General features: G+C 40.6%; 1 protein-coding gene across 1 annotated transcript in view; it reads right to left on the reverse strand.

Annotated features, from left to right (window-relative positions):
- The window catches only part of SMARCAD1 (SWI/SNF-related, matrix-associated actin-dependent regulator of chromatin, subfamily a, containing DEAD/H box 1), a 45,666-nt gene that overhangs the window by 11,830 nt on the left and 7,093 nt on the right, over positions 1–26,743 (reverse strand). The window contains exons 3-10 of the mRNA XM_063336525.1: positions 22,006–22,180; positions 18,684–18,861; positions 16,928–16,991; positions 12,838–12,926; positions 10,755–10,844; positions 10,033–10,117; positions 8,147–8,538; positions 1,114–1,316 (exon numbers count right to left, since the gene is read on the reverse strand). Coding sequence (XP_063192595.1) covers positions 1,114–1,316; positions 8,147–8,538; positions 10,033–10,117; positions 10,755–10,844; positions 12,838–12,926; positions 16,928–16,991; positions 18,684–18,861; positions 22,006–22,180 — 1,276 coding nt within the window. The remainder of the gene's footprint in view (positions 1–1,113; positions 1,317–8,146; positions 8,539–10,032; positions 10,118–10,754; positions 10,845–12,837; positions 12,927–16,927; positions 16,992–18,683; positions 18,862–22,005; positions 22,181–26,743) is intronic.

Genomic DNA, 26,743 nt, shown 5'->3' on the forward strand with positions numbered 1-26,743 from the left:
ACTCCAGATCTCATGTAGTGAAAAACACATCAAACTTTATTTAATCAGTTACCTGAATACCAAAGAGCATTTCTGAACTAAGTAGTTCACCTGAATTTTCACACATCTTAAATGATCAAAATGAGTGTTACAATAAATAACTTTCTTCTAAAATCAGTGATCCACAACCAGTTAAAAGCAGTTACACAACCGCTAATTTTTAAAGTACACACAAAAAAAGTGGCATTTAGCAGCTGCATCACTAGGTTTGCTCGATCATACGATTACTGGTGGTGTCAGCATCAAACAAAAACCCAAACACATACAACCCACAAAACACACTCAACAGCACTTTTTTCCAAACAAGAAACATCACTGATAAGCTCTCTCCAAACAGTTCTCTTGCTCTCCGGTTTTATTTTGACACAGCTGAAAATCCTTTTGCCATTTACCACTAACAGCCTCCAAATCTAATCCAGGTTGCTACTCTGGCCATTCCCACTTCACCCCTATGCTTCCTCCCTCCCCACCCCATACGCATTTCCATTCCTCCTAAACTCTCTCTTTATTCCCAATATCCATTTGGGGATCCTTACCAATTTACTTCTCTGAAATAAAACCTTCCCCCCAATACATCCCCGGTGCCCCTCCTGCTGGATACAGAGTTCCAGATCATTTTGTACAACTGAACTTCCTGACCGAGGTTTTCAGTCCAGCCGACAAACTTTACAAGTTTACTCAGTTTAATTTCAATTTGGCATCTTTGAAATATAAGGTCCCCCATTACAGAAGCAGCTTTCTTTGACCTTTTGTTTGAGGTAAGCCGACAACTCATGATCTTGTTACTTAAGGCTGGCTTGCATATTCATCGAAAACTGGAGCAGGAGAAGGTATTGAACACTGTTATATCTGTTTGGTTTTTATGTTCTTATCCTCATCAACAGCTTTCCTGATACACTAAGAAACATTTGTTGGATTCCCTCAAGTGTTGCACATCACTATCTAGCTCACTAAAAGCTGCCAGTGTCAAACATTTGCAACTCCACTTTCAGAGACTACAGTTTTGAAAATCTCAGTCTTCAAGTATACCTTATTATCTGACACCCTTGTGAGTATAAAAAAAGAGAAATATACCTCTGATTCAGAATGGAAGGTTGCTCTATGTTCCATCCACATCCTCCATCTTCAGTAATCCTGGTTACTTGTTTTGTCAGCTTATTTGAAATGTCTTCACATTTATTCATGAGCTTTAGAACCACGTCCCTCTCCTTCAGCAGTATCTTGCAGTTCCACACTATGTCTTCCGACAAACCAGTAGTCTTAGTCATTTTTGTAAACTGCAAAATAATAACAAAAAAAAAATACTGTGAACACTGGCAATGGGAGCAAAGGCTCTACAGTGAAAATCCACAGCTGCTGCAGGCAGCACGTAACTCAAGTAGCAGACAGCAACAGCATCCCAATCTCCTCTCAAAACTTCAACTATTCCTTACACACTTGGCCCACTGCAAAACTGTACAAATCCACACTGAAGGTCATCATTACAGCCCCTCACATTGGAAACAATTATCTTAAAATGAGAGAGACATTCTCTGAAGAGTGTCTAATGTAAAATACAGGAGCTTTAAACTTTTAAAATCCTCAAGGGGACGCAACGTACGGTGCAAAGCAAGCTCTGAAGGCCAGCCCCACTAACAGAACAAAACCACAAGAGGAAGAAAGAAATGCACTGATTATCATTACATCTCCTTTTAAGCAATCCCTATTATATAAAAAAGATAGAAGATATAAGCATAACGTAGGCATCAAGGCAAACCAACCTATGAAGAAAGCTATTAAGATTTTGTTATGGATCTGTCCGGACCTCAGAATTATGTGGTCCCAGTTCTAACTGTACCACAAACAACACAGTAAAACTGGACATAGTCAGACTGGAGAGAAAAAAGAAATAAATTTAAGGGATAAGAAGTTTCCCAAAACTACGTCAGTTCTTTTGTAGTCACCAAGTACTGACAGGGACAAAAAATCAGCAAGAATTGGTTCATTCTTTTCAGTTCTGCACATTTCAGCATGAGAAGAGGAGGAAAATTTCTTCACCAAGCTAAAATTCACTTAAATTCTTTTTTCTTGTAATGAACCCGACCTCCTGTGAAATCTAGGAAACACAAACGTACACAGATCTATCAGGTCATTGGCACTTGCCGATATATTTTCATGTGCAGTACCATCACCCTGACAAGGTTTCAGCAACATTTTTTTGCATGAGCATGTTTCAAGTCAGTATTACCCTCAGTTTACAGAGGGACAAACAAGATAAATACAAATACATTTCCTAAATGTCATAGCAAACGAGCTGGCAGAGGACAAGTCAAGCAAGATACCAGAATCTCAACCTACATACAAACTAACACAAGGCCTTTGTTGAACTTCGTTAGGTTTCTCTCCACCCAACTCTCCAGCCTGTCCAGGTCTCGCTGTATGGCAGTACGGCTTTCTGGTGTGTCAGCCGCTCCTCCTAGTTTTGTGTCATCAGCAAACTTGCTGAGGTTACCCTCTGTCCCCTCATCCAGGTCACTGATGAATATGTTGAACAAGACTGGACTCAGTTCTGAGCCCTGGGAAACACCACTAGCTACAGGCCTCCAACTAGGCTGTGTGTCATTGATCACGACCCTCTGAGCTCCGCCACTCAGCCAGTTCTCAATCCACCTCACTGTCCATTCATTTAACTCACGCTTCCTAAGCTTACCTATGAGGATATTATGGGAGAAAGTGTCAAAAGCCTTGCTGAAGTCAAGGGAGGCAACAGCCACTGCTCTCCCCTCATCTACCCAGCCAGTCATGCCATCATAGAAGGTTATCAGATTGGTCAAGCATGATTTCCCCTTGGTGAACCCATGTTGACCAATAACATTCTCCTCCTCCACATGCTTAGAGATGACATCCAGGATGAGCTCGTCCATCACCCTTCCAGGGATGGAGGTAAGGCTGACTGGCCTGTAGTTTCCCAGGTCCTTCTTGCCCTTTCTGAAGACTGGTGTGACATTGGCTTTCCTCCAGTCCTCAGGCACAAAAAGATCTCCTCGACCAAGGGAAAGTCTTCCTTTCTTCGTCTCTCTCTGTTACCTCCAGGGTCTGGGATTCATGAGGGCCGGCTTTAGCAGTAACGACTGAAGCAAAGAAGGCATTCAGTGACCGCCTTCTCTGCATCCTCTGTCACCAGGGCACCCACCTCATTCAGCAGCGGGCCCACGTTTCCCCTAGTCTTCCTTTTGCTACTGATGTACTTGAAGCCCTTCTTATTGTCCTTGACATCCCTTGCCAGGTTTAATTCCAAGTGGGCCTTAAGCCTTCCTCATTGCATCCCTGCGTACTCTGACAGCATTCCTATACTCCTGCCAAGCAGCCAGTCCCTTTTTCTACATTCTGTAAGAATGTATGAACCATTTACTATGCTTTAAGTAACTGATCAATAATGCCACATTGCAGAGCAAAAGCAAGCTTTGTTAAGCTGAAGTGTACAAGCAGGCTACACTTTGACTCCAAAAAAAGTTTTAAAATAAATGGAGTGATGCCCTCTACCGACAGCCAGCTGTTACAGTTTTTTTGGGTTTTATTTTTGTTTTGTTTGTGGTTCTGTTCCGTTTTAAACAAAATCCAGAAAGTTTACCAACATTCATAGGTTAAACCAGGCTATGGCATGCATGTCAACACTTGCGAAGAAGTTTTCTAAATAGACACCTCTATTTAGAAATAAAAAGAGAAGAACATTATTTTTAATAGGTGATTAAAAAATTTCAACATTTGTTTTGATGCCTAAAGCTTTGGTTGGCATGAATATTAATCCTGTAATCTATAAATAAAGGTGTGGAGAACGAAGCCATCTGTTATTAACAGAAATTGTATTGTTTCGTGTCAGCACATTAACGTTCATCTCCAAGTTACAACAAGAAAAAAAACTTTAGCCACTGGTTTACGTGTGAAACACGCGATGTTACCCTGTTGGGCAGAACACAGAGCAGATCCTCGGGTGGCCTTTGTTTTACTAGATGTTCTGACACCCTCCCAAGTTCATTTGGTTCAAATGAGGTCCAAAAATGTGAGACTATCATGGACAACTGAACGATGAGTTTCCACAGCAAGGTTGGAAGAAAGGTCCGCTGGAGTCCCAGGCTGCAGCAGTGCCCCACGGTGCATAACCACCACGCTGGCGTGCTCTGCTCAGGACTATTTTACACCACTTGGAGGTGTTTTAAGATTCAACTTTCCTGCTTTAGGCTGAAAGTCAGCCTCAACCTTGATCAACAAACCCCAGTTCCACTTTAAGCAGCTCCCATTTCTAAACTGATGCTTTTGCTGCTTCCCTTCAGCTTGCTTTGGTGCAAGGTGCTTCTGGATTTCCTGCTAGTTTCGTTTCCGTAGCAGTTTGCACATGTGCAGCCAAACAAAGTCAGAGACAATAAAAAAGCCAAAGCTACCCTCCCTTGCTATCGCAGTATGTAGAATATGATGGACAAGTATGCCCATTTTTGACTGCTCAGTTCTCCCATTCCCCTAAAAAGTGATAAGCTAAATATAATGCTATGTCAGAATTTCTACGTAATATTTTGCGTCAGTTTAACCTGTGTGTACTCCTTAAGAATTTGTAATTTTTAAAAACAATAGGCATTATTTAATTCAAATAAAGGCTTTAAATGCTAAAAGAGATGGCTTATTTTACGACAGAATAACACCACAAACGAGAGAAATGAGAGGATACAGCATATCTCAAGCAGATACATATGTTTCTATGCTAAAAGGAAATTTGAGCAAGTAACAATCATAAACCTTAAAAATAAGAAACTAAACAGCATTAAAATCCCTCCAGCTCATACCCCTGCATCTACCAGAGGCAGTATGAAATTGCATTGGGTACACACAAGAGGCCAAGGAACAGAACGCCTCCCTAAACCCCAAAAGCTCAGCTGGGCTCCTCTGGGAGCCAGCCTTGTCTCTGCCCTCGCTTCTCGGCAGGCACTGAACACAGGCAGGTGCTGCCATTGCGTGACCCTGTTTGCAGCCTGTCTGCTGAGGAAACAGCGCTGAGAGCTGCCATTTCCAACTCTGGCCAATTCCAACAGTCTGGAAAAGAGAGCACTGTTAAAATATAACTAAGCACCAACAAGCTTTTTAGAGGACTGAGGGTATAGAGGAAGGTTGATGGATACCCAGAAGTGCTTCTTTCCACCAAGGAAAGACATCCTGCTGTCTGCCGGCCCACAATGCGTGCTGGTGGGATGTCACCAGGACCCTGGAGCAAACAGGAGAGGAAGGTGGGAAGCCACATAGGAAAGGACCCACCCGGAGGGAAGGTATCTCTAATGGTTGTCAGTTTAGTAATGCATGTCCACCCCAAGGAGGTGTAGAGCATGAAGCTGGTACACAGCAGGCCTGCACTGTAAGAGGAAAACATCACTGAACACCAGCCCCTTGCACAAAAGCTACCTACCATGTGTCTGCTTTGCCCTGCACAGCCAGCCATGTTCTCGGTGTTCCTCCCTCCCTCTCCTCCAAGCCCTCACAGCCCCACTTTCTGCTGACCACCCTTTAGTTTGCCTGCGCCTGCAGACCCACCTACTCCCCTTGTGTTACAATCCCCAATTCCCAGCAGGGCAGAGCTGCTCCTCATGAACTTCTGCTCCCGCATCTCCCATTTGGGCATCACACCTCCTCTTCTGTCTCAGCTCCATGCTTGGGCTTGCCTCTACAACACATGCACCGGGGACCACCCTTCCAAACCTTCTGCCCTCAGAAAGCAAGGTGCAAGTTTAAGTTGTGAATACGAGGAATGCTCAGAAAGGAGCTCTCTTGGAGCACACATCCTACTCTAGTTTGTTACCTACTACTCTCCCTATGCACACAACATGTTCCGGAGAGGCCACTGGTCCTCGCACAGCAAAGCGTCACTTCTCCAAATGAGGAGACAGACACCTAAAGCCCCAAGCACATACCCCAAGCACTCTTCATGCAAGTTAGTGTGTGAGAAGAGACACTCCCCGCTGGGCATCTCCAGCACCGGAGACTGGATAGAACTACCCTCCTGGAAAATCTAGTTGATCTTCAGTATGGGCATTTCTAAATTGCCAAAGGAATTAATCCTTGTGAGCAAGGACGTTTTCAGCTCTCTCCATTTAATTTTTGAGAGCCATGTTTGTTCACTTTTTTCACCTGTATATTTTAAGTGTTAATACTTAACATCAAGTTAACCATCTGTCTTAAATATCTGCTCCGAAGAATAAATATTTTCAAGAATTCTTAATAACTTTACAAGCTTGAAATTCGCTTAAATCCATCTGAAAAAAAAAAAATAATCTTGGTCCAACTTAAAAAGCTTGTCTAGAATAAAAAAGCCATTTTAATTTACTTTTTCCTGGAAAAAGATGTTCAATTTCCAAATAAGTAGGCTTTAGCCTTAATCTCAGGCTGAGCGCCTTAAAACCTACTCAATTCAAGTAACCAACAAGTGGTAACAACTTCTAGTGCTTTGCATTGTGTTACCAAAGAAACCATTACATTAAAGAGAGACCTTAAAACTAAGCCAATTTCTTTAATGCTGAAATTGAATCAGCTCTCTCCATTATTCTACTACTCTTAATTAATTAGTAGGAAAAACATTGGGTCACTGAGCTACTGAATCTTTATAAACAATTAAATCCACACCGATACAAAACATCTGCTAAAATCTGCTGCATGCTACTTCTACTCTGGGCAAGTATTCACAATACTACATAAACATGTGGTTGCTGACAGCAGCAATCTTTATGAAAGACAAATTTTGAACGCAAACAGGCCCATGCAGCGCTTTTTTTTTTTCCTGTTAAATATTTTACAGAGAAAAGGAGAACAGCCCTGTAGCAAATATTTCTGCAAAGAATTAAGCTCAGGCAAAATCCAACAAGTTTAGAAAGGAATAGTCGTATGACAGATGTTCTGTGAGAAGCCAAAGGCTTGGGGCAAAACGGATTTCTTTTGCAGCATACCTGCACCCTGTCTTTTTTTCAAGTATCCTCCTCTTGTCTCCCCCCCTTGCAACACAACATACAAAGATCATTTTGTTTTCCTTAAAAATGTGTTTAGTATTTCTTACTGTTTTGTGGTAAAACATTTCACACAGGGAATAATAAATGTTATTGTTTTACACGTATTGGAGAAGTTCTATTCTGCTGTAAAAAATAAAAGTGGATCTTGCACACATCAGTGGGGGAGGTTTCAGAACACATACTGATGAAAAAACATACCAAGTACTCTGTAAGAGGGCCTATGCACAGATACTGCCTTAAAATCCAAAGCACTATTAAATTAAACGACGAAAGTCTGCTGTAATGCACTTCAAATTTCTTACCAGGACATTGCTCTTATCAGGTCTGATGTCTTGCAGTTAACTGAAACTGCATGAAATGTGAAGGCAACAAACAAACCATGGGAAACATTTGAAAGTAACATCCCAGTGACAGTAGATAATCTACTTACCAAGAGATATCGTTTTCCCTTCTGTTGTGGATTGTGGTTTAGCCTTCTGATGCTTTACCTTTTATTAATAAAAACACAGCAGCTCGCTCCACTAAAAAAATGGCTGCATTGCTCAGCTAGCAAAACCATGCTAGAAACTAAGCTGCAGTAGATTAAAGAAAAAAAAGACAAAAAAAAGAAAAAAAAAGACAACGATTGTTTCTTAAGTGAAACTGAAAATATCGATGCTGGCACCTTCAATCATGGAGCTACCCTGGAAGCTGCTGCTGCTGCTGCTATTCAAGTGTCTGCAGTAAAGGTCCTGCCACTTTCTTGCCTCCTGCATGGGTTTTCAGCTACAAGAGCTCAGAACGGGCTAGCAAACACCTCCTTCCCAAGTGAAAGCTCTAATTTCTTCTTCTGCAGTGAAATCAACCAACTTTCGGTGCTACGGAGTGAGTGGCAGTAATGTCAGCCAATCAGCTTGAGTTTTCCAAGAAAATCACCCCTTAATTCATTCAAAATCAGGTCATATGACACTATTTGAAACGCTATTGGCTTAGGAGGAACATAGCATTTTAGCCTAATCAGGATAAGGCCACCCATGTAAGCCTCCCTAGGCTGAAGCCACCTTGACTCTAGGCAGGCTGGGGATAGGAAAAGAAGAATGCAGACCTACCAGAGCCTCCCAGCTGTTAAAGGGCCGGAGCGCTATTATCTTCTGAGCCTTTTTCTGAGAACACTGGGGAATCAAAGTCAGTTCGCTCGGGGAAGCATCCTGCAGGAAGCTGAGGATTTTCGCTTTGTAGACATCCTCCATCACTTCGTCGCCACTGCCATAGTCCTCATCAAGGGAGCTACCACCATCTTCGGAAGCTGACTCATCTTCCAAGTCTTCTGTTTCTCTTTTAGTACTCCAAACACTCTTTTTGCCTTTGTCCTTTTTCTGAAAGCCATTTTGTTCCTTCCCGGAAGATTTCTCCTTCGGCTTCTCTTTACTCTCGTCACTTCTGCTCTTGGAGGAGGCTTTGGTCCAGTCAGCAGCTTCACTTTTGGGAGGAAATTCCATGCCTATGCATGCAACATACAAGGCAACAAGTCAACACATACTGGTTAAGGGCAAATTAAAACCCACTGTTCTTCCAAAATAAAACTTATATAGATAGAAAACACAATTCTAGTATTTAATACACAACAACCCAACAACAGGTGTACTAAGAGAAAAGAGGCGCAAACACCATGCAAGTCTGTTTAAAACATGTAAGTAGTACCACCTGTGAGTATAAAATGAGCAACGCTAATTTGCATACTGCTCAAATAGCAGAAGGTTTTAAGTAATTGTCATAAAATACAGATGATCAATGCGATCAATGCTATGCAATATTTGTGAGTTGCAGAAGCTCTGAGGTAAGAGCAGATAGTTAAGAACTCAGATGTATTGCTGCGATGAGATACTGGTCCCACTCTCCCCCGACTGCAGAGATATTAATTCTGCTGATTTCAGAAAACAAGCCTACTTTCACCACAACAATTATATTTTTTTTCATTTTAATTGATCTCAGTACAGCATTAGAGGTGGTGGGATAACAAAAACATGCACTTGTTAAAGAAACAGGAAGAACGAGGTATTTCTGCCCAAAATAACCTTACTGTCTTGAAGTAAGATAAAGGTTATTTAACAGAATGTGAGCCAAGTCCTTTTCAGAAGTTACTCCTATGGGGTTTTCTTCCTTCTTTGGAAGAAAGCACTTGCAATGCTTTCTCTTCTGCACAATCCCAGCTTGCTGCTGATTGACTCCGACACCAATGTCTACCTTCTCAGCAGCAGCTGAAAGGACTCAACCTCATGTGTACTGATAGCTCTCTCCCCTTGTAAAGAATCCAATGAAGAATACTATCCCATGCCCCAAGAATACTTAAATAGCTGATACAGCAAAACATATACATATCTGACAGCTGTGTAACACTCTGAAAAGTAATTAACTCATTAAATAGTATTTAAGTTGTAACTCCCAGATTTACGTGGAATCACGGCTCTTGCACCCTGCCACATTTAATGCACTGGTATTTATAAATTCCTTGCATAATTTAAGGCCCATTTCTAGTATTTTTTCTGCTAGAATGTTTTTTAAAAGGATAAAATAGCACGTCACCTGTCACCTATGCAGTTACTTGCAATTACAGATTTACAAATTACTCCAGTTAAAAAACAAAACTTATTTTTAAACAAGCAGGAGGGAAGCAGGTGTCAGCTTTGACACATTTCAAAATATATTTTATGATATACCCACAGGTAATTACTACTTCTTATGTAAATCTGTATTAGCAAGGCAAAGATATTTATCTCTACTTACAGAGCAAAAGATGAAATAATCATGACACTTAAAAATACAGAAAAGTTAAGTTTCTGTCTTTTATCCTCCCCATAAAACTTATTTTGAGCATCAGTGCAAATTTCTAGGTATAGTGCTGTCAGGACTGTCATTGCTGGACATTAAAAAGGATTTGTATTACAATTCTGTCTGTTCTATGTTGGGATAAAATGTATTATAAATCTGTCTTTACCCTCATCATCTTCTGCAAATACTCTCAAGGCCTCCAATGCTTCATGAAACACCCAGTTATGTTCCTGAAGTACATCTCTCAGCTCCTATTAAAAGATAAGAAATTTTGTATTGTGGTAAGGTAAGCAAAAACTAAATTTCTGTGCATAACAACATTAAGGCACTAACAATTTTAATTGCACAAGGCAAAGAAAACCCCTGCAAATCATATGATTCAAAATAAAGGAAATCAAAAGGAGAGAACCCTTCAGTTTACCCTTATACACTCAAGCTTAGGCAGAGCTGCACTCCACTTTCAAAAGGGCAAGAACACACATAAAAAAGCTGTGCAACAATTTAACATGCAGTATTAAAATGCCCTGACCAGTTGCTGAGTATCACCAGGTACTAAGCAAAGTGCACAGCATATCTAGTCGTCCAGGGGAAAAAAGCGTGTGAGAGAGGGAAGGATGCATTTTTATAACAGGCCATCAAATTTGCCTATGCCAGGCTTGTCACGGGACCAAAAAAGTAGGATAAGAAGTTCCGTATGTTGTGATTACATCCAACTGCTCTCAGTTCAGGGCAAATAACATTCCAAAAGCAGCAACAGCAAAGACCTTCCTACCCTGGGCTCTTTCCGAAAGCACTGCTGGTGTAAGGACTGTTTCATTTGGACTATCAACAGCTGCAATTTTCTTAAGAAGTCAAAACCTGAAGTGCCATCAGAAGACATGAGCTCACCTCCTTATCCAATCCAGGGAACGTATTTTGCAGCTTCTTCACAAGCATCTCTTGCCTCTCCCATTGTCTTTGGGGTTCTGACTCATCCAGCTACGTTAAAAAAAAAAAAGAAATCTATTAGGTTTAATGTAAATCATAAGCATAGAAACAGAAAAAAATTATTAGAAACAACCAAATTAGAAACAATCCAAGTTGCAGAAGCGATTCCTCATACATAGCCAATGATCAAAATAACACCAAAGCTTTCATAAGCATAGAAAATGTCTTCTAATTATGAAAGACTGGCATTCTTTACTTGATAAGCATACACAGTGCAAAGTTACACCAAAATATAAATAATTTAGAATTATCTAGATTGTATTTCTTTAAAATAAAGAGTTAGTAGTTATTCTGGATGACATTTAAGGCAGAAGACGTCAGGGTTAACAGTCAGTCTAACAGTTAGATTTGATTACCAAGCGTGCAGTATTTAACCCACCAGAGTCTATAAACATGTCAAATGTGTTTATATGAAGATTTACAGGTAAAAAAACCCACAAATACTGTGTCACAGCACCATGGAGTCACATCAAAAGCTGGCAAAAGTTTTCACCAGCTATTATTTTCATAATAGCTTCACTAATAGCTATTACCAGCCTGCAAAAAGGGAGGTTTCTTATGAATGAGTGCCAAAACTTCTACATGCCACAAGCTGCTCTTATGTATTCACCACGAAGAATTACGCAAGTTTCCTCAAAGAGCTTTGAATGCAAAGTGGTTACAGATCTACTTATCTACAGCAGAGATGCCAACAGGTTTGATCGCTATTTACTTTGCTGAACGCTGCTATTTGCTGAAAGAGCACAAACCCAGATCACCCAGAAGCACTCCAAGTGACAGAGGACACAGTCCCTTTCCTCCATGAGCCTTTGGTATCATTAGGAGTACAACTACAGTACATAAAATAGCTGACAAAGTATGCTCTAGTCTTAGGAATCAGAGGAAAAGCAAAAGTGAGGAAAAAACCACCAAACAACCTGCAGGTTTTCTCGCTACAATTGTCTATAACAAACCCTAAAAACCTGTGTTTCAGCTTTACTTTTCCCAATTTTCCTTTTTAACTGTAATGGAACTGTTAAGCATAGAAAACAATCCACTGCATGAAGCCAGCTCCAGTGAAGCACTGCTTGCTAGGCTGACTAGGTAACAATTCAGTAAAGCCTCCTTTGTAACCTAACCCAGCGGTTTGGCAAGGAGGAACAAATCCAAACCCCAGCAAATCTTGCCTCACAAAATTCACAGCTCTCCTCCAGGAAGTAGGGGAATATCAGAATAATTCTATTTTTGCTTTTATGGAAAACTCTGCGTTGTCTTCATTTTTTTCTGACTGAAGACAATATTTGGTTAAATTTCAACACAGTCACCATCCTCCATCCAGCCTCCAGTACTTACTGCAGAATTCCCTTTCTCTACCGTAAGTGGTATTCAGGAATGTCTACTGGGATGCCTGGGAGCCGGCCTCATGACAGCACTGTAGGACTGTGAATAAGATCTGCCAAATACCAACCTGGATCATTACATAGTTCCTATTTATTAGCAGAGGTCAGAGTAATCATTCCTTTAGACGTTATCAATTCATTCCTTTTAAAGATTTCCCTAAGTCAGTTTCAAATATATACATAGACAACATTACTCCTGTAACACAGAAGAACAGTATCAATGGATGTTGAACTTCATCTATTTGAGAAAACACAAGGCATGACCTGATGAGGGAAGGTGATCCGTAGCCTATAACTCCCACTGATGTTCACAAGGACTGAATGGTACCCAGCGGCTCACATACTGCTACCTGCCACCAAACGCTTCCATGAAAGCGGTGGACAGGCTATTGGGATACAAATCCACAAACACTGAAGAACAAAGTAGGTAATTCCATTCAGAATTGCCAAGGAGAAGAAAGCAGAGAAAGCTCATTCAGATGGCAACATTTGAATTTGATTGGATTTGCTCATAAAACACACCAAGTTCATGACACCACTGCAATTGACTAAGTCCGGTAATTCCACTTATTTTACAATGCACAGAGAGAAAAAACAGTACTCACATAATCAGCTTTTGGCTTTTTTGTGGCATGCTCATTTCTGTTCTTGCAATCTGAGGGAGAATCTTTTAGTTTCCTTTTACGAGAGGCAGCTTTAAAAAGAATTGAGGCAAAAAAGAAGAATTAATTACTTTCATTAAGTTCACCACAAACCAGTAGGATCATTCAAACCAACGCTATAGTAGCTACTTATTAACTGCACAAGATGTTTACCAGTCTCCATAATAGTCTCCTATTATAGCCCACAGATACACTGAAATGTCAAGCAAAGCAGCTGCTTGAAAGTACATGTTTATTTACCTCTAAGTTTTCTTTAGTAGTTTGGCAATTAATCAAGCAATTACCTCTCATATAGAACAACTGAAATAACTCTTTTTTTTTTTTGCCAAGTATTTTACACACAAGTTGCATAAAAGTATGTCTGTCTTTTTATTCAAGCTGACTGCTTTTGGAAAGCTGGTATTTAATCAAGGCTGAACCCCAGTTGTGAGCTGGAGTATGCACATCACTGCCAATCTGGAAGTGCCGATGACTGATTTCTGGCTCAGGTGCACACCGGCGAGGTTACCACTGAAGTTTTCAACATTAAATCCAAATGTCTGAAAGAAAACTATGCATATTAAGTCAGTGATAACTGAGTATCAAAGATAACCATATTATTTATGAGTAGTTCATATGAGCCAGAACTTTCTGAATATCTTTGGACCCTAGTGATTATCAAGGGATTATCATTTTAGCATTAAGACCTGCCCGGTCAGGTGCATTTTCTCACTGCCACCATGCACAGCTCATGAAGCCGAGAACACATTACCACTATTTCTGCACATTAGCTTTGCTTGAAGCAGACACTGTTACCAGACCAAATTATTGTAAAACTTCTTAATCCATGATCTGAAACAGTACTGCAAGTTAAATCTTTTTTTTGAAGAATAACTGCCTGCAGAGCTTTGATGTCTGATACTGGCATCTCTGGCCAACCTCACTGCCCAGACAGATGAAGAAGGCCAGTGAACAAGCACACACACAAGGAAAACAAAAGTACACTTGCTCTCCAATCCAAAAGACTGCCTGGATGATCCAAATAGTTTCAGTTGTGTAAAATTAAGTCACCACATCTTTTTGCAAAAAGACATTTTGTGTGAAAATGTGTTAAATAAATTTTCTGCTAGACTCAATGACATCAGAGACGTGACATACAAATATTAAAAAAAAACACAAAATCATTAAAACATTCCAAAGGCAGAAAAGCAAAGCATCAGCAATTCTTCCTTAAATGAAGGATCTGGCAAGAGAAACCAGAAAACACTGATGTTTTCAAAGTCTATGTATTTGTATATATAGGTATAAATATATACAAGCAGCACAGTTCAAAGCATCCAGAGAATATGCTAATGGAGGGGAGGCGGCTCTCCTTCACCACTCAGACCTTGACCTTTCTGCCCAAGAACCTTGTTCAAACAATATTGCCAGGAAAAGCAATAGTCTGAGAAATGTGTGTTTGTCTTGATATCAAAGCTAAGGGCTGTCAGGCCGCTGTTGGTTAAAGTACTAGAACTCATGGAGGCCTCATGCTATTACTGCTTAAGCTCAAGTAAGCTCAAGCATTTGGGATGAATAATTCTGAATACAAACAGTGACCCTGCAAACTACTTTGCCCTAAAAAATACATGGGCTCCACATAAGACTATTTTGAAGATCTCCCTGCTTTGAAGTCATGGGCTGAGCCCTCAACAGTCTTCGCAGAAAGCCCGACTCTGAGCAATTTTAGAGGCGATTAAACTGTAGCAAAGGATCTGGATAACCGTGGTCTCAGGAACCTACCAACATACAATTATTTAGAAATCAACCTGTGGTCTTCTGAAACCCTGCCATTTGTCATCTGCAAACAACAAAAATAATCTCAACATCCTGAAGACATTCACTTCACAAGGTACGCTTAATTATTCCTTTCTGTTTAAGGGAGCATACAGCTGAGGGGGATGAAGAAACTCTATTACTGCTAGACAGGAACCACCCTTGGAGTGGAGGCAGGGCACACCAGGCCTTCCAGAGGAATCCTTGTTCTCTCTACAAATCTTATGATTAACAAGCAATGAGAAAAGCAGCTCCAGGATTTCAAAATTTAGAGAGGCATCTGTAACTACTGCCACTGTTATCTGCTGCCACCACTGCAAAAAAACCCACTTATTACTGTGACTTCCCCCACCATTACAAAAGAAACAGTCATTTTTGCCTGTTCAAAAAGCAGTGAACATCAGACAGGTTTACATGAGGCTTCAGTTCAGAAGCACCCTCACTGATTTCATGGTTTTCATGATGTACAGAAAAAAAGACCAGAAACAAACCACAAGCAGCAGGTATTACTGTAACTTCACATCTTTCATTCGTACACATATTTTCAGTGCATCACATCTAATCTTCAAACCTATAAGTCATCTGCAACAGTTCTTGTTTTAACTATATACAACTACTGAATTCAAGCTATAAATACAAGTTTTTGTCATTTTGAAAGACCAGAAAAATTTGAAGATGACTTGGCCACACTTTTTTAGCAAGGTCATGCTTCACAAAACTGTATCTTGTCCCTGACCTCTCTCACACACTCAACACTTCGCAGCAAGTAAAGCATATCATAAATTGACATAGGTAAGCAGATGTTCAGTAACGCCTCTCACATTTTAAAAAAAGTGTCCAAAATGAGGTGATTTATACCATCACTTTCAGGCATGCTTACTCCTTAACTAAACATTTTATACAACAGCTGTGATTAGTGAGAATTTTGCTGCCAAGAAGATTTTTCTGTGGGCTCGTATTGAAAGGATGTGAAACAGCATTCCTGGATCAGCACAAAAATGGCCAAAAGGCAGGGCCTACATACCAGAAATTAAAGTGTTTTAGTTCAAACACTCTGAACTGCAACAGATTTTAAGGACATATATTAGCTTAAACTAGTTTAATATTAATCAAAACCCTTGAAAAGTAATCATAGTCTTCCAGGACAGGATTTTCCAGGTGCAGCAGCACTCAAAAGTAGTGTGTCCCTCAAAAATATGTCAACCTTAGTTTTCTATTGCCAGCATCCAAGAAGTCCCGTCTATAGAATCTGATCATGCACACAGTGATAACCTCAAAATGTTAGTCTGGTTGGGTAAAAAAAAAAACAAAAAACAAACAACAAAACCCCAAACAAAACACAAAAGCAACCCTTCATTAAGATTAGCCCAATGTTTTAAAGCTTTCCGATAATTGTTAAAAATCTTTGAAGTTGTATATAAAAATTAGAATATGAAAATATGGTAAATTCAACAGGAGGAACCAGATTAAGAAGGGAGCAAAACTGTTCTCCCTCAGCACATGAGCTTCCTAGACATATTGCTTACAAATCCATAGGGTACTGCATGAAAAGACACATGAACCAGGTTGTTCAGAGGGTTTTTTTTGTTGTTTTTGTTTTTTTTTTTTTTTAAATAACACCATGAGACTGCATAAACTCAGATGCAGAACAAAAAACCCTAAATAAGCTTAGAGGGCTCAAAGGCAAGGTTTGGGGGATGTTTTGCTAGAGAATCATGGGTATTTGTCTCATGTTTAAGACTAATAGTTCTTATTCAGAATTACAAGCAAGTCTTGAAGTTAACCTGAAGAAAAAAATGTGATGGGCCTTAACACAAACAATATCTAGTTATAAGTGGCTACATTCTCCAGTATATTTTTTCCATACCACCAGATTTCTCACCTACAACTTTTAGAATTACTATTGCTAACCCACTACTATTTGCCCCAACTTCTGGGCAAAGAAGGAACCAGCAAGAACAGAAATCACTTCAGGACCCACATGTAAAGCAATCCTGAGCTTCACAGAAAAAATTCCCCTTTTTTGTTCTATTTCTGGATTTTGGTCTGCATCCTTTTTTCACCTTTCCCCTTACAAAGCCTGTAATTACAGTTTTCTGTTATTACAATAAAAAGACAATAGTATAACTTTTAGCATATGCTTTAGCACTTTTTAAATCCTTCCCAAACAAGTTTACTTCACTGAATTAGCTACAGCTTCTAAAGTTTGGGTTTGGTTGGTTTTTTTTGTTAAACATACCTTCTTCACTGAACTTCAAGCCAGCAGCTATTGCTTCATCCATTGTGTGTGTTGATTCTATAAACTGCAAAAAAAAAAAAAAGTCAACTTCTAAGTGGTGAGACTTAATCCATCTGAACAGAGGACAATGATAGATCACCAGAATTGCAGTACACTTTAAAAAACACCCCAAAAATACATGTATTATGAAATCCAAGAACAAAATTAACAGGTACCAAATTGGCTAGACTGATCACATAAGCTGTATTTGGAAACACTTTAAAAAAACCTACTGGAAAACCTTTTTAATACAATCTCATTTACTATCACTTTTTTTCCTACTTCACAAACATACCGTGCAGGTTTACTTAAAAGGTTTTTTTTCAAAACCAATTCAATGTTACTATCACAAACGAGATGATCCAAAAACCTAACTCCTTAACTCATAAAATTTCTGTACACTATTATATCACATGAGTCGGTTTCCTGAAAGTATACGCATGAAACCATAACATGCCTCAAAGTTTCTCTGCATATCTCTTCATACTTTCTTGCAGTCCTAGATTCTTTCTCCATCCACATGTAATCTCAGAACAGATCATTTTTACAAATTAACTGTAACCTTACTATCTTATTAATTGCTATCTTACACTCCCCTGAGAATAAACACCACTAGCACTACATACCACTGAGTAGTTAAAAACACCACTGAAGTCACAAAAGAGCAGTCCAACACACCACATGTCATTTCTATCTAGTTTCTATGCTATGATGAACTGTTATCATTCTTTAGTTTAAATACATTCTACCTGGCCAAAAACTGAAACTTCATATGTTCTGGACATCTACAATGTAAATTCTATTACAACATCCAGAAGAAAAATTCCAAAACTGCTATTTACAAACCCTTCTTTCTTCCTAAATTAGAAAGCCTAAACACAAAGCTTGATCCACTGGGAAAAAAACCCCATCCAACAAGGAGCACCAGAAAAATTTCTATATTTCTTTAATAACATTTTAGCAACCAGGAAACTTAACAGATTAATTTAAACACATATAGCTTTGAAAACTAAAGCTAGTGAAAACTTCATTACATATTAGCACTGAAAAGTAACCTTCCTAAAAATATATTTTACTGTAATAAGGTACCATAACATTACTGTAGATTTGTACTGTACATTGGACAATAGCCAAGAGTATCTCCGGTTCACATATCAGCATAATCAGAATAAATTATAGTAAATTCCAAACTACTCTCTTTTTGCCTCACTAGAAGTACTAAAGGCTTTGAGTATTAAATTTCATAAATCCAAAGATGCAACGTTTCATCTACTGGAGAAGATGCCAATGACTTCACTCACTCTGCATTTAATCAGTAAGCTGCGTTCCAACAATGGCAGTTATGCATAGTTATCAACCAAGACAGCTATAACTAAGATTAAACGTCACAACAGAATGAAATAGTAGACAAATTTTCTATACGCTGGAAATAACTGTTGCTGAGTTGATCTAAAGCTCTATGTGCGTGTGTATATACATATATAAATAAAGTGTGCATGTGTATATATATTCATTTTTATATATACATAAGTGTCTGTGTATGTATGCATGCGTATATGGAAACGTTACATGGCTGTAGTTCCCCTAAAATACATTACTTTGATATATCCTTTTGCTAATAAGAACTAAGGCAGTTCCCTCTAATAAAGCCAGAGGCTTAGGAATACTGCCTACAAAATAGTCATCAAAATAAAACAAAAGAACAGAGCATTATTACTTGTAGTAATTCTTGGTCACTTCTTTCGGGAAAAAGTTCCTTCAGTGTTTGCAGCTTTGCGTCTCTGATGTCTTCCTTTACATCCTCCTTCACAGCTGGCAGCTGATCCCCACCATTTACATATGCCAAATGGGGTAGTTGATCTTCAGGCTGTTCATCATCATCAGATTGTTCAGAGCTAAGATGTATGGAGGAGGAGAACAAGAATTAAAATTTATTTTTGTTTATGAGTGTTTTACTCCACCAGAAAGTTACTGTAAACCAAAACCAACAGGATCACACAAGATGCATTCAGGAACACTGAACCAACTTGTACCCAAGGTGATACCTCCTATTCAGGACAAAATAAAGCATTTATGACTAAGTAAAGTCTTCTGACACATTTCAACTTAGCAAAGGAAAGAAGAAGGAGGAACAGACAAAGGAAACACCATGACTTACCCTTGTATTGTGCTTATAAAAGGTTACTTGCTAGTTTAGCAACAACCATCTTAATACATTTCATCATTTCAACTACCTGAATTGCATCAGACCATCTCAAGTCTGTCTCAGTCTTGATAGTATTTATTTGCCCAACAGATAAACAAATGTGGATAAGTTCTTTGTAAAAACTTTCCAGGTGCAGTATCAACTCTGTCCTAGTTATCAGCTCACTGAGAAAGAAAATTCAAAAATCCTTACATGGTGTCTTAAACATCTAAACATGGGAAGAACATTCCTGAAAAAAACAAAGTCCTGAACTAACTGGAAAATTTATTATTATAGATAACCTACAGGAAAAGCACAGACAAGACTGAACGTAAACACAGTTCTCCCACCCTGCTGCCCTCCATAGACACATAAAAATCTCGTTTCCTGAATGAAAATCAATTGAACAGTATGGAGTTTGCCATTTCATAGGGACTTCACCATCAAAAAGGGTCTCATCACTACAGGTCTCTTTACACAGATATAGATAAAAGACTAAAAATAAACCTGTTTTTCTTCACTGTATCTTTGTTTAGCAGTTGCAACAGGCAGATTGCAATACAAATCCAAAAAAAGTAGCAGCACAATATTTACACAGAAGATACACACTATTTTGAGACAACTGTTCATCAAATAATCCTTTCCTCCCTATCCTGTTCAAAACACACACACAACCACATGCACTGTGGTTGTGCCTCTTAAGAGTAAAAAAAAAAAATAAATTCCTCGAAACAAAAAATAAGCCAAATTCCTCTATAATCCACCAAGCCATCTAGTTGTAAGCTTCAGAAGGTGAATCCAGCATCTACTTTAAGAAAGTCTGAGTGAAATGGCATGTTAAAATTATATTAGCATATTTTGGATCTTTTTACCTTGATAAGGAAAGGCAATTCTTTATAAACTGCATTTGAAAAAAAAGAAAAATCAATCCTAATGGGAATGGTAACACTGCAATTACCCTATCCTTTCCTATTGGGGATTAACGTCTAGATACTTGCCAACAAAGCCAGAGTTGCACGCATCATAAATCTTGTCCTCTCTGTATAATCACATTCTTATCAAGCCTGAAGAAACAGTCATTTAATTGCTACATGAGTATGAATGACCCCCAGAACCTCATGTTAGAGTTCTGCTCTTTTCCAACAGAGTCCAGACAGTGACTCTGGTAGTGAAGCCTGTGGCACACTTCCTTTTAGGAAAGTGATGCTTTCTGCTCAATCCCTTATTAAAGATAAGGGGGGCTGGGATACCCTGCAAAAAGAAATTCACAAAACCCCCAAACACTAGGTAACACATGCACTAAAATGCACAGATTGCCTGATTCCATGCAAAGCCAGGCTAAATCCAGCACAAGCCAGAGCTCATAAACCTGGCCAGATCCAAGCTAACTCCTGCCACACTCTCAATTTGTTTATTCGCTCAACCAGAACGCCACTTGTGGGACAGCTTAGTGGGTTCCATACACATCGATTAGCATCATGCCAAAGTGTCAGGCACTGGGGTGCCTGGTGCCTAAGAGACAAGTGGCTACACGGGAATAATGAAGAGTACACGAGGATGTAGCATATGTTCATCAGTCCCACCAGGAGCAGCTTCGCTGTCCGTCTCTCACTCCCAGTAATTGGAATACAGTCTAGAAATTGCAAGCCGTGGCTCTTCAAGTTGGATCCTGCACGGCTTATTAGCATTGGCCCCACATGGTACAAAACTACTTGTACTGCTTCCAAACCAGGCTGATCCCAGAAGCAGCGTAACTATATTTACACAGCACGGCACACAGGCCAATTCGGTGCATGCAACCAGCTTGCTGTCTCTGTATCCTTGCACAATCTACAACTTAAACCATAGAGAGAAACAGGAGTTCACTCTGCTAACTACTAATTTTTTTTTTCTTACCAAGTATCTGCCTTAAATTGAAACTTTGGGGAACATGCGTTAAAAAAACATAAATCAAGAATTTCAGATAATAGCAGCAGAGAAAAGCATTATTTCATTTCCGCTGACAAGCGCCAGTAACGCCATACTCTGCTTAAGGACTGAAAATCTGACAAGAGACTACGCCTACGAAGGTTGCTATTCCCATAAAAGTTTTACACAGATTAGTTCAGCCAGACTATCAAAAAAGTCATCTTGTTTTGCTTAGCATGGGAATATTTAAGGGGCACAGACAACTACCACATTTTAGTCATACAGACATATAACTAGCAGGTAATAAATAGCAGCGGTTTCTTAAAACCATTCCAACTGGTTGTGCGAGATGTCTGTCTACCTCTTGTGTCTCTTGCATTCTCGATGCTGCCTTATTAGCACCCACGCAAGTGACTCTTGTACATTATTCTCTTCTCTCCCAGCTTATTCAAAAATATACAAATCACTACAGAAAAAGTTTTCACTAAGCACAGCAGACACATCATGCAACTAACACTTAACTTTAGCTCAGCAACTCTTATATTACACACTGAAGCTCTGCTTGCTTTCCTGTCCATTATGGTTTCATAAAAAAAAAATGAAACAAGCTAGAATCAACTCCCATATAGTTTAAAACTAATAAAGCAAATATTTTATGGTTAAGCTTTCAAGTGCCATTAAAAGGATTTCAGAGGGGCAAAGGCACAAACATATAATGAACATCACACATATCATTAAACATCACAGAACTCCTCCCTTATAAGTGCCTTCTCTGAGAAAATGGCTTAAGAGCTGGATTCTTCTTCCCTGGAAATCCAGCAGTTGGGGGCAGGTAATTCACAAACCAGTAAATCAGAACCTAGCCTCTGATTTTCAGTTCAGGATTTCAATTTAGAACATCACACCAGATTGCACAAACATTACAGAAAACTGGCTTAAAGCATACATTACAACCACGTCTCTCCTTGGAGCCCTGTTTTCTTTTGCAGCGCTGAAGTTTCTTGGTTCTTCATCTTCACTGTCTGAAGACACATCTAGGAACTGAACTCCTCTTCGACGCTTGAAATAAGATTGTTTCCTTGTCCTCTTGGCTTCAGGAGTTTCTGGGATGGTGGAGTACCCTGCGCAAACCATTTCAATAGGAGAAAAGTCAGGAAAACAATTACTTTGACTTCAAATATTTATCTGTACTTATATTTAGCCTATTATTATAAGCTATCTGACGTAAAAGCATCAGATATCTTATACACAGCAACCATTTAAACAGAACTTACATCCTTATGCAGGAAAATTCTTGTAAGCTGTATTTCTTAAAGTAGTAACTTACCCGGGAAAGAATCCTCAGCCCTCTTACATCAAACAAATTCTTATACCACAAAGCTTAAGAGATCACATATTTTAGATTAAAAACTACTTATAAATACATTTTTATTTTTGGAAAAATGAATAATCAGCAAAATTGTCAACTACTTCCAGGTTGATCAGGACATGGACAGAAACATACTGGTGTATCTGATGGCTGATTTATGATCTGCTTCTCTTGATAGCTTTGCAGAAAGGGAACGTCAGTGTTAACTGTTAAGTTCCTCGATGTAGCTTCCTAATTTTCTGCAGTTTAAGTTGCAGCTCCTATACAGATATAACCTATTTAGCCAGTCTTTTACACATTATGTTCCAGTTGATTGTTAACAAGGAAACTTAGCACATGGAAGGATACTTTGTGTTATATACTAAGCACCAGGATATACAGAACCTATACATAACCAGGATATGTCACTGTGAAGACATCTCACGAATCATATACTACCTTCAATGACTCTTGCAAAATTGACCCACTATGCGTGCAGAACTTTTCACTTCTGATCATACTTGTAAGACAACCAAAAGCATAAGCAGCCAGTCTATTCCTACAATTCCTGAATCAGTAATGAATGATGCATAACTAAATCCCGCAATGTCAGCTACGCCCAAAACCAACTCCATGCACATATGTAGATGGGGAAAACATGACCACACAGGGAAATCTACACAAAACCTGACATAGAAAATAGGTCTTGAAGCTGAAGCAGGGAGGATTAACACACAAAAACAAAATCAAAAAGCCCACACTTTATTAGACTTTGCCCTGTTGACCTTTATCAGCACAGTACCAAATGCAGCTAAGACACAATATATGCTCCAACTGCATATATTGTGTATTTCAAGGTGACTCTAAAACTTTGATAGTCCCGTATAAGCCTAGGAAAGGTAAAACACATGGTTCAATCCATTGCCAATGGAAACCGGAACTGTTCTGCTACCATCTTTAGAAGACGGTAAGGAAAAACCACAAGTTTTAGTTAATAGACATGGACTTGGAATGTGCAGCTTCTAGTTCTTCTGTCTTTAAACCTGCATTAAACCAAACTGAATACTTGGATGCAATTGACACCTCTTAAGTGTGCTATTTCTTGTCAGTAATTGAAGAAAAGCATTCAAGGCATGTTGCGAAACATATGAGCCAAGAACCGTACGTTGTCTGACCTAGTGCAGCAGTCCCACGCGTTCAAGATTTCATTCCTTTCTACCACTTTACCATTTTTACAGCCAGTGCTGGAAAGAAAGAATAGTTGGTAAGCCGAGTAATTTAGTTTAAGACCAGACAAATTACGGACCCCGGAGGCATATGACTAAAGAGAGGAAGAAAACTCATGGAACAGAGAACGTGACAGCTACAGAGATTATTTTCTGTATGAAAATAATCTTGCAGAAAATAAATTTAAAATAACTCGCTGTGGCAGCATTTGATGGAAAAAAGATAAATCCTAAAAGCACAAGCAATTTGCTGACACAGAAAACTGCGAGATGATACTGGCTTTGAAAGGGAACGGTACCAAATAAACTTTAATACGCTACCAAATGTTACACAGCACACTACTGAAAAGGAAGAAAAGAACTTGAAAATGGAGCTTAACACTGATTAAAATGATGGGAGCGAGTGTAATTCAAACTTCTTTAATATCCATGAGGAAATGTAAGTAAGGCTTCAATGACAGTTCAAAATAGCAATTGTTGAAGCCTTAAGTCTTCGGATGACCTTAGCTATGCATAGGAAAAGTCCTACCGAAAATATGAAACACGCTTCTAACCAGGCATTACTCCATCTGTTTGGAAACAGAGGAGCAAGGAGAAGGAAGAGCACATAATCATTGTCATCTCAGCTTTTAATTCACAAAAGAACATCACAGTCTGTCAGACAGTTCGTTACAACAAGTAAGAACTCTCTTCTTTCAGCAGCCTGCTCCAGCAGAGAAACCCATGTTTTAATTTCCATCTAAAAATCTCTGTAATCCGGCACTTACACATTTCTTACTGACCGGGTTTAATAAGAAGGGGTTTGTCTGTCTTTCATGTTAAAGGAGCATCTGCTTCCCAGGTGATTGCCAAGTTTTACCTCCTATGTGCTGCTGCCTCCACCCAGCCCTCACTCACTCCTCTGCTCCTGAACCAGGGGCTTGCAAACCATGGCTGCCTCCTGCTCCCCTCCCGGATGAGCAGGACAAAGGTCTGCTGGCAGCAAACACACACACACACACGGGACCCCTCCAGTCCCTGGCCTTAGACACCCAGCAGTCTCCTCGCTTGCTGGCACCCGAGCACAGGAGTCCCCAGGGCCCGCACCCCACTCCAGCTTGCATAGACACGCACGCTGTGGATCTCTCCACCTGCCACCCGGCACCGGGTCCCCTCATCTTCGGCTGCCCCAATGCACGGATGGGCGACTTGGACCCTCTGGTCCCTCCCTGGCTTCCCAGGCTGCTTCCCCTGGCACCCCCTTCCCTCCACAGGGGCTGCACAGGGGGGTGGCAGCACCGACACGCAGGCTCTGCAGCCCACACTAGTCATCACTTCATTTTCCACTCACTTTGGTCCCTCCAGCTGGCACCCCAGACACGCGGTGATCCTGCTCCTCACTCTAGCTGCTGGCACTTAGACCCCCATGCACACATAACAGATTCCCCTTGCCCAGTAAAATAGCTACAAGAGGATTTTAATGAGAAGACAGGACTGACGGGGCAGGGCCCGTCTACAGGTAACCAGACCCTGTTATCCCCTTATCCCTCTATCTTCCTGCGACTTGTTCCTCTTCAAACACTCTGATACACCCCCTTTCCTACCTTTGGTTCCTCCCTTTAAATATCTTATAGGAAGTTCTGTACCAGCCTAAGAAGCTCTTACTTTCATCTCATAAGAAGTCCCATACCCTCAAAGGCAGCAACCCCCCTCAGCCTGAATGGTGCTCCCAATAGCCTTGCTGTTGGCTCACAGTCATGGGCATCACCCTCGACTCATGGGGATGGTTGCCCTCCTGCCAGAACCCTGGGAGAAGCCAGGGCAGGAGCCATTTCTCCAATGACATTATTGGGCCTCCTCCACCCACCATTGTGCTTCTGTGCGAAGATGAGCCTTTTACCCCATGACAGGGCACAAGTCCCACCCATGTAGTTGGTATTGAAGAAACAGGAGCCCCCCACTGTTGACAATGTCTGATTTACGCTGTAAGAAGATCGGTGAGAACACAGAGCAAGAGAGAACAGGTAGAAGAGACCCCAAAAATCTTAACTCCTTAAGCAAGGCGTTCAACACAGTCTCCCACAGCATCCTCATAGGGAAGCTTCGGAAGAGTGGGTTAGATGAATGGACAGTGGGGTGGATAGAAAACTGGTTGAAAGACAGAGCTCAGAGGGTCGTGATTAGGGGCACAGAGTCTAGTTGGAGGTGATGAGTGGTGTTCCCCAGGGGTCAGTACTGGTCCAGTCCTCTTCAATACATTCATCAATGACCTGGACAAGGGGATAGAGCGCACCCTCAGCAAGTTCACCGATGACACAAAACTAGGAGGAGTGGCTGACCCACCAGAAGGCTGTGCCACCATACAGAGAGACCTAGACAGGCTGGAGATCTCGGCAAAGAGGAACCTTAAGAAATTCAACAAGGGCAAGTGTAGGGCGCTGCACCTGGGGAGGAACAACCCCATGCACCAGTACAGGTTGGGGGCTGACCTGCTGGAGGGTGGCTCACTGGAAAGAGACCTGGGAGTCCTGGCAGACAACAGGATGACCATGAGCCAACAATGTGCCCTTGTGGCCAAAAAGGCCAATGGCATCCTGGGGTGCATCAAGCAGAGTGTGGCCAGCAGGTCGAGGGAGGTCATCCTCCCCCTCTACTCTGCCTCGGTGAGGCCGCACCTGGAGTACTGTGTCCAGTTCTGGGCTCCCCGGTTCAAGAGGGACAGGGAACTGCTGGAGAGGGTGCAGCAGAGAGCTACCAAGATGCTTAGGGGACTGGAGCACCTCTCTTATGAAGAAAGGCTGAGGGATTTGGGTCTCTCCAGTCTGGAAAAAAGGTGGCTGAGGGGGGACCTTATCAACACTTATAAATACTTAAAGGGTGGGTGTCAGGAGGATGGGGCCAGGCTCTTTCCAGTGGTGCCCGGGGACAGGACGAGAGGTACTGGGCACAAACTGGAACACAGGAAGTTCCACCTAAACATGAGGAGGAACTTCTTTACTTTGAGGGTGGCAGAGCACTGGCACAGGCTGCCCAGAGAGGTGGTGGAGTCTCCGTCTCTGGAGACATTCAAAACCCACTGGGACACGTTCCTGTGCAACCTGCTCTAGGTGACCCTGCTCTGGCAGGGGGGT

This window comes from Chroicocephalus ridibundus, chromosome 5 (genome assembly GCF_963924245.1).
Source record: "Chroicocephalus ridibundus chromosome 5, bChrRid1.1, whole genome shotgun sequence".
NCBI classification, from domain to species: Eukaryota; Metazoa; Chordata; class Aves; order Charadriiformes; family Laridae; genus Chroicocephalus; species Chroicocephalus ridibundus.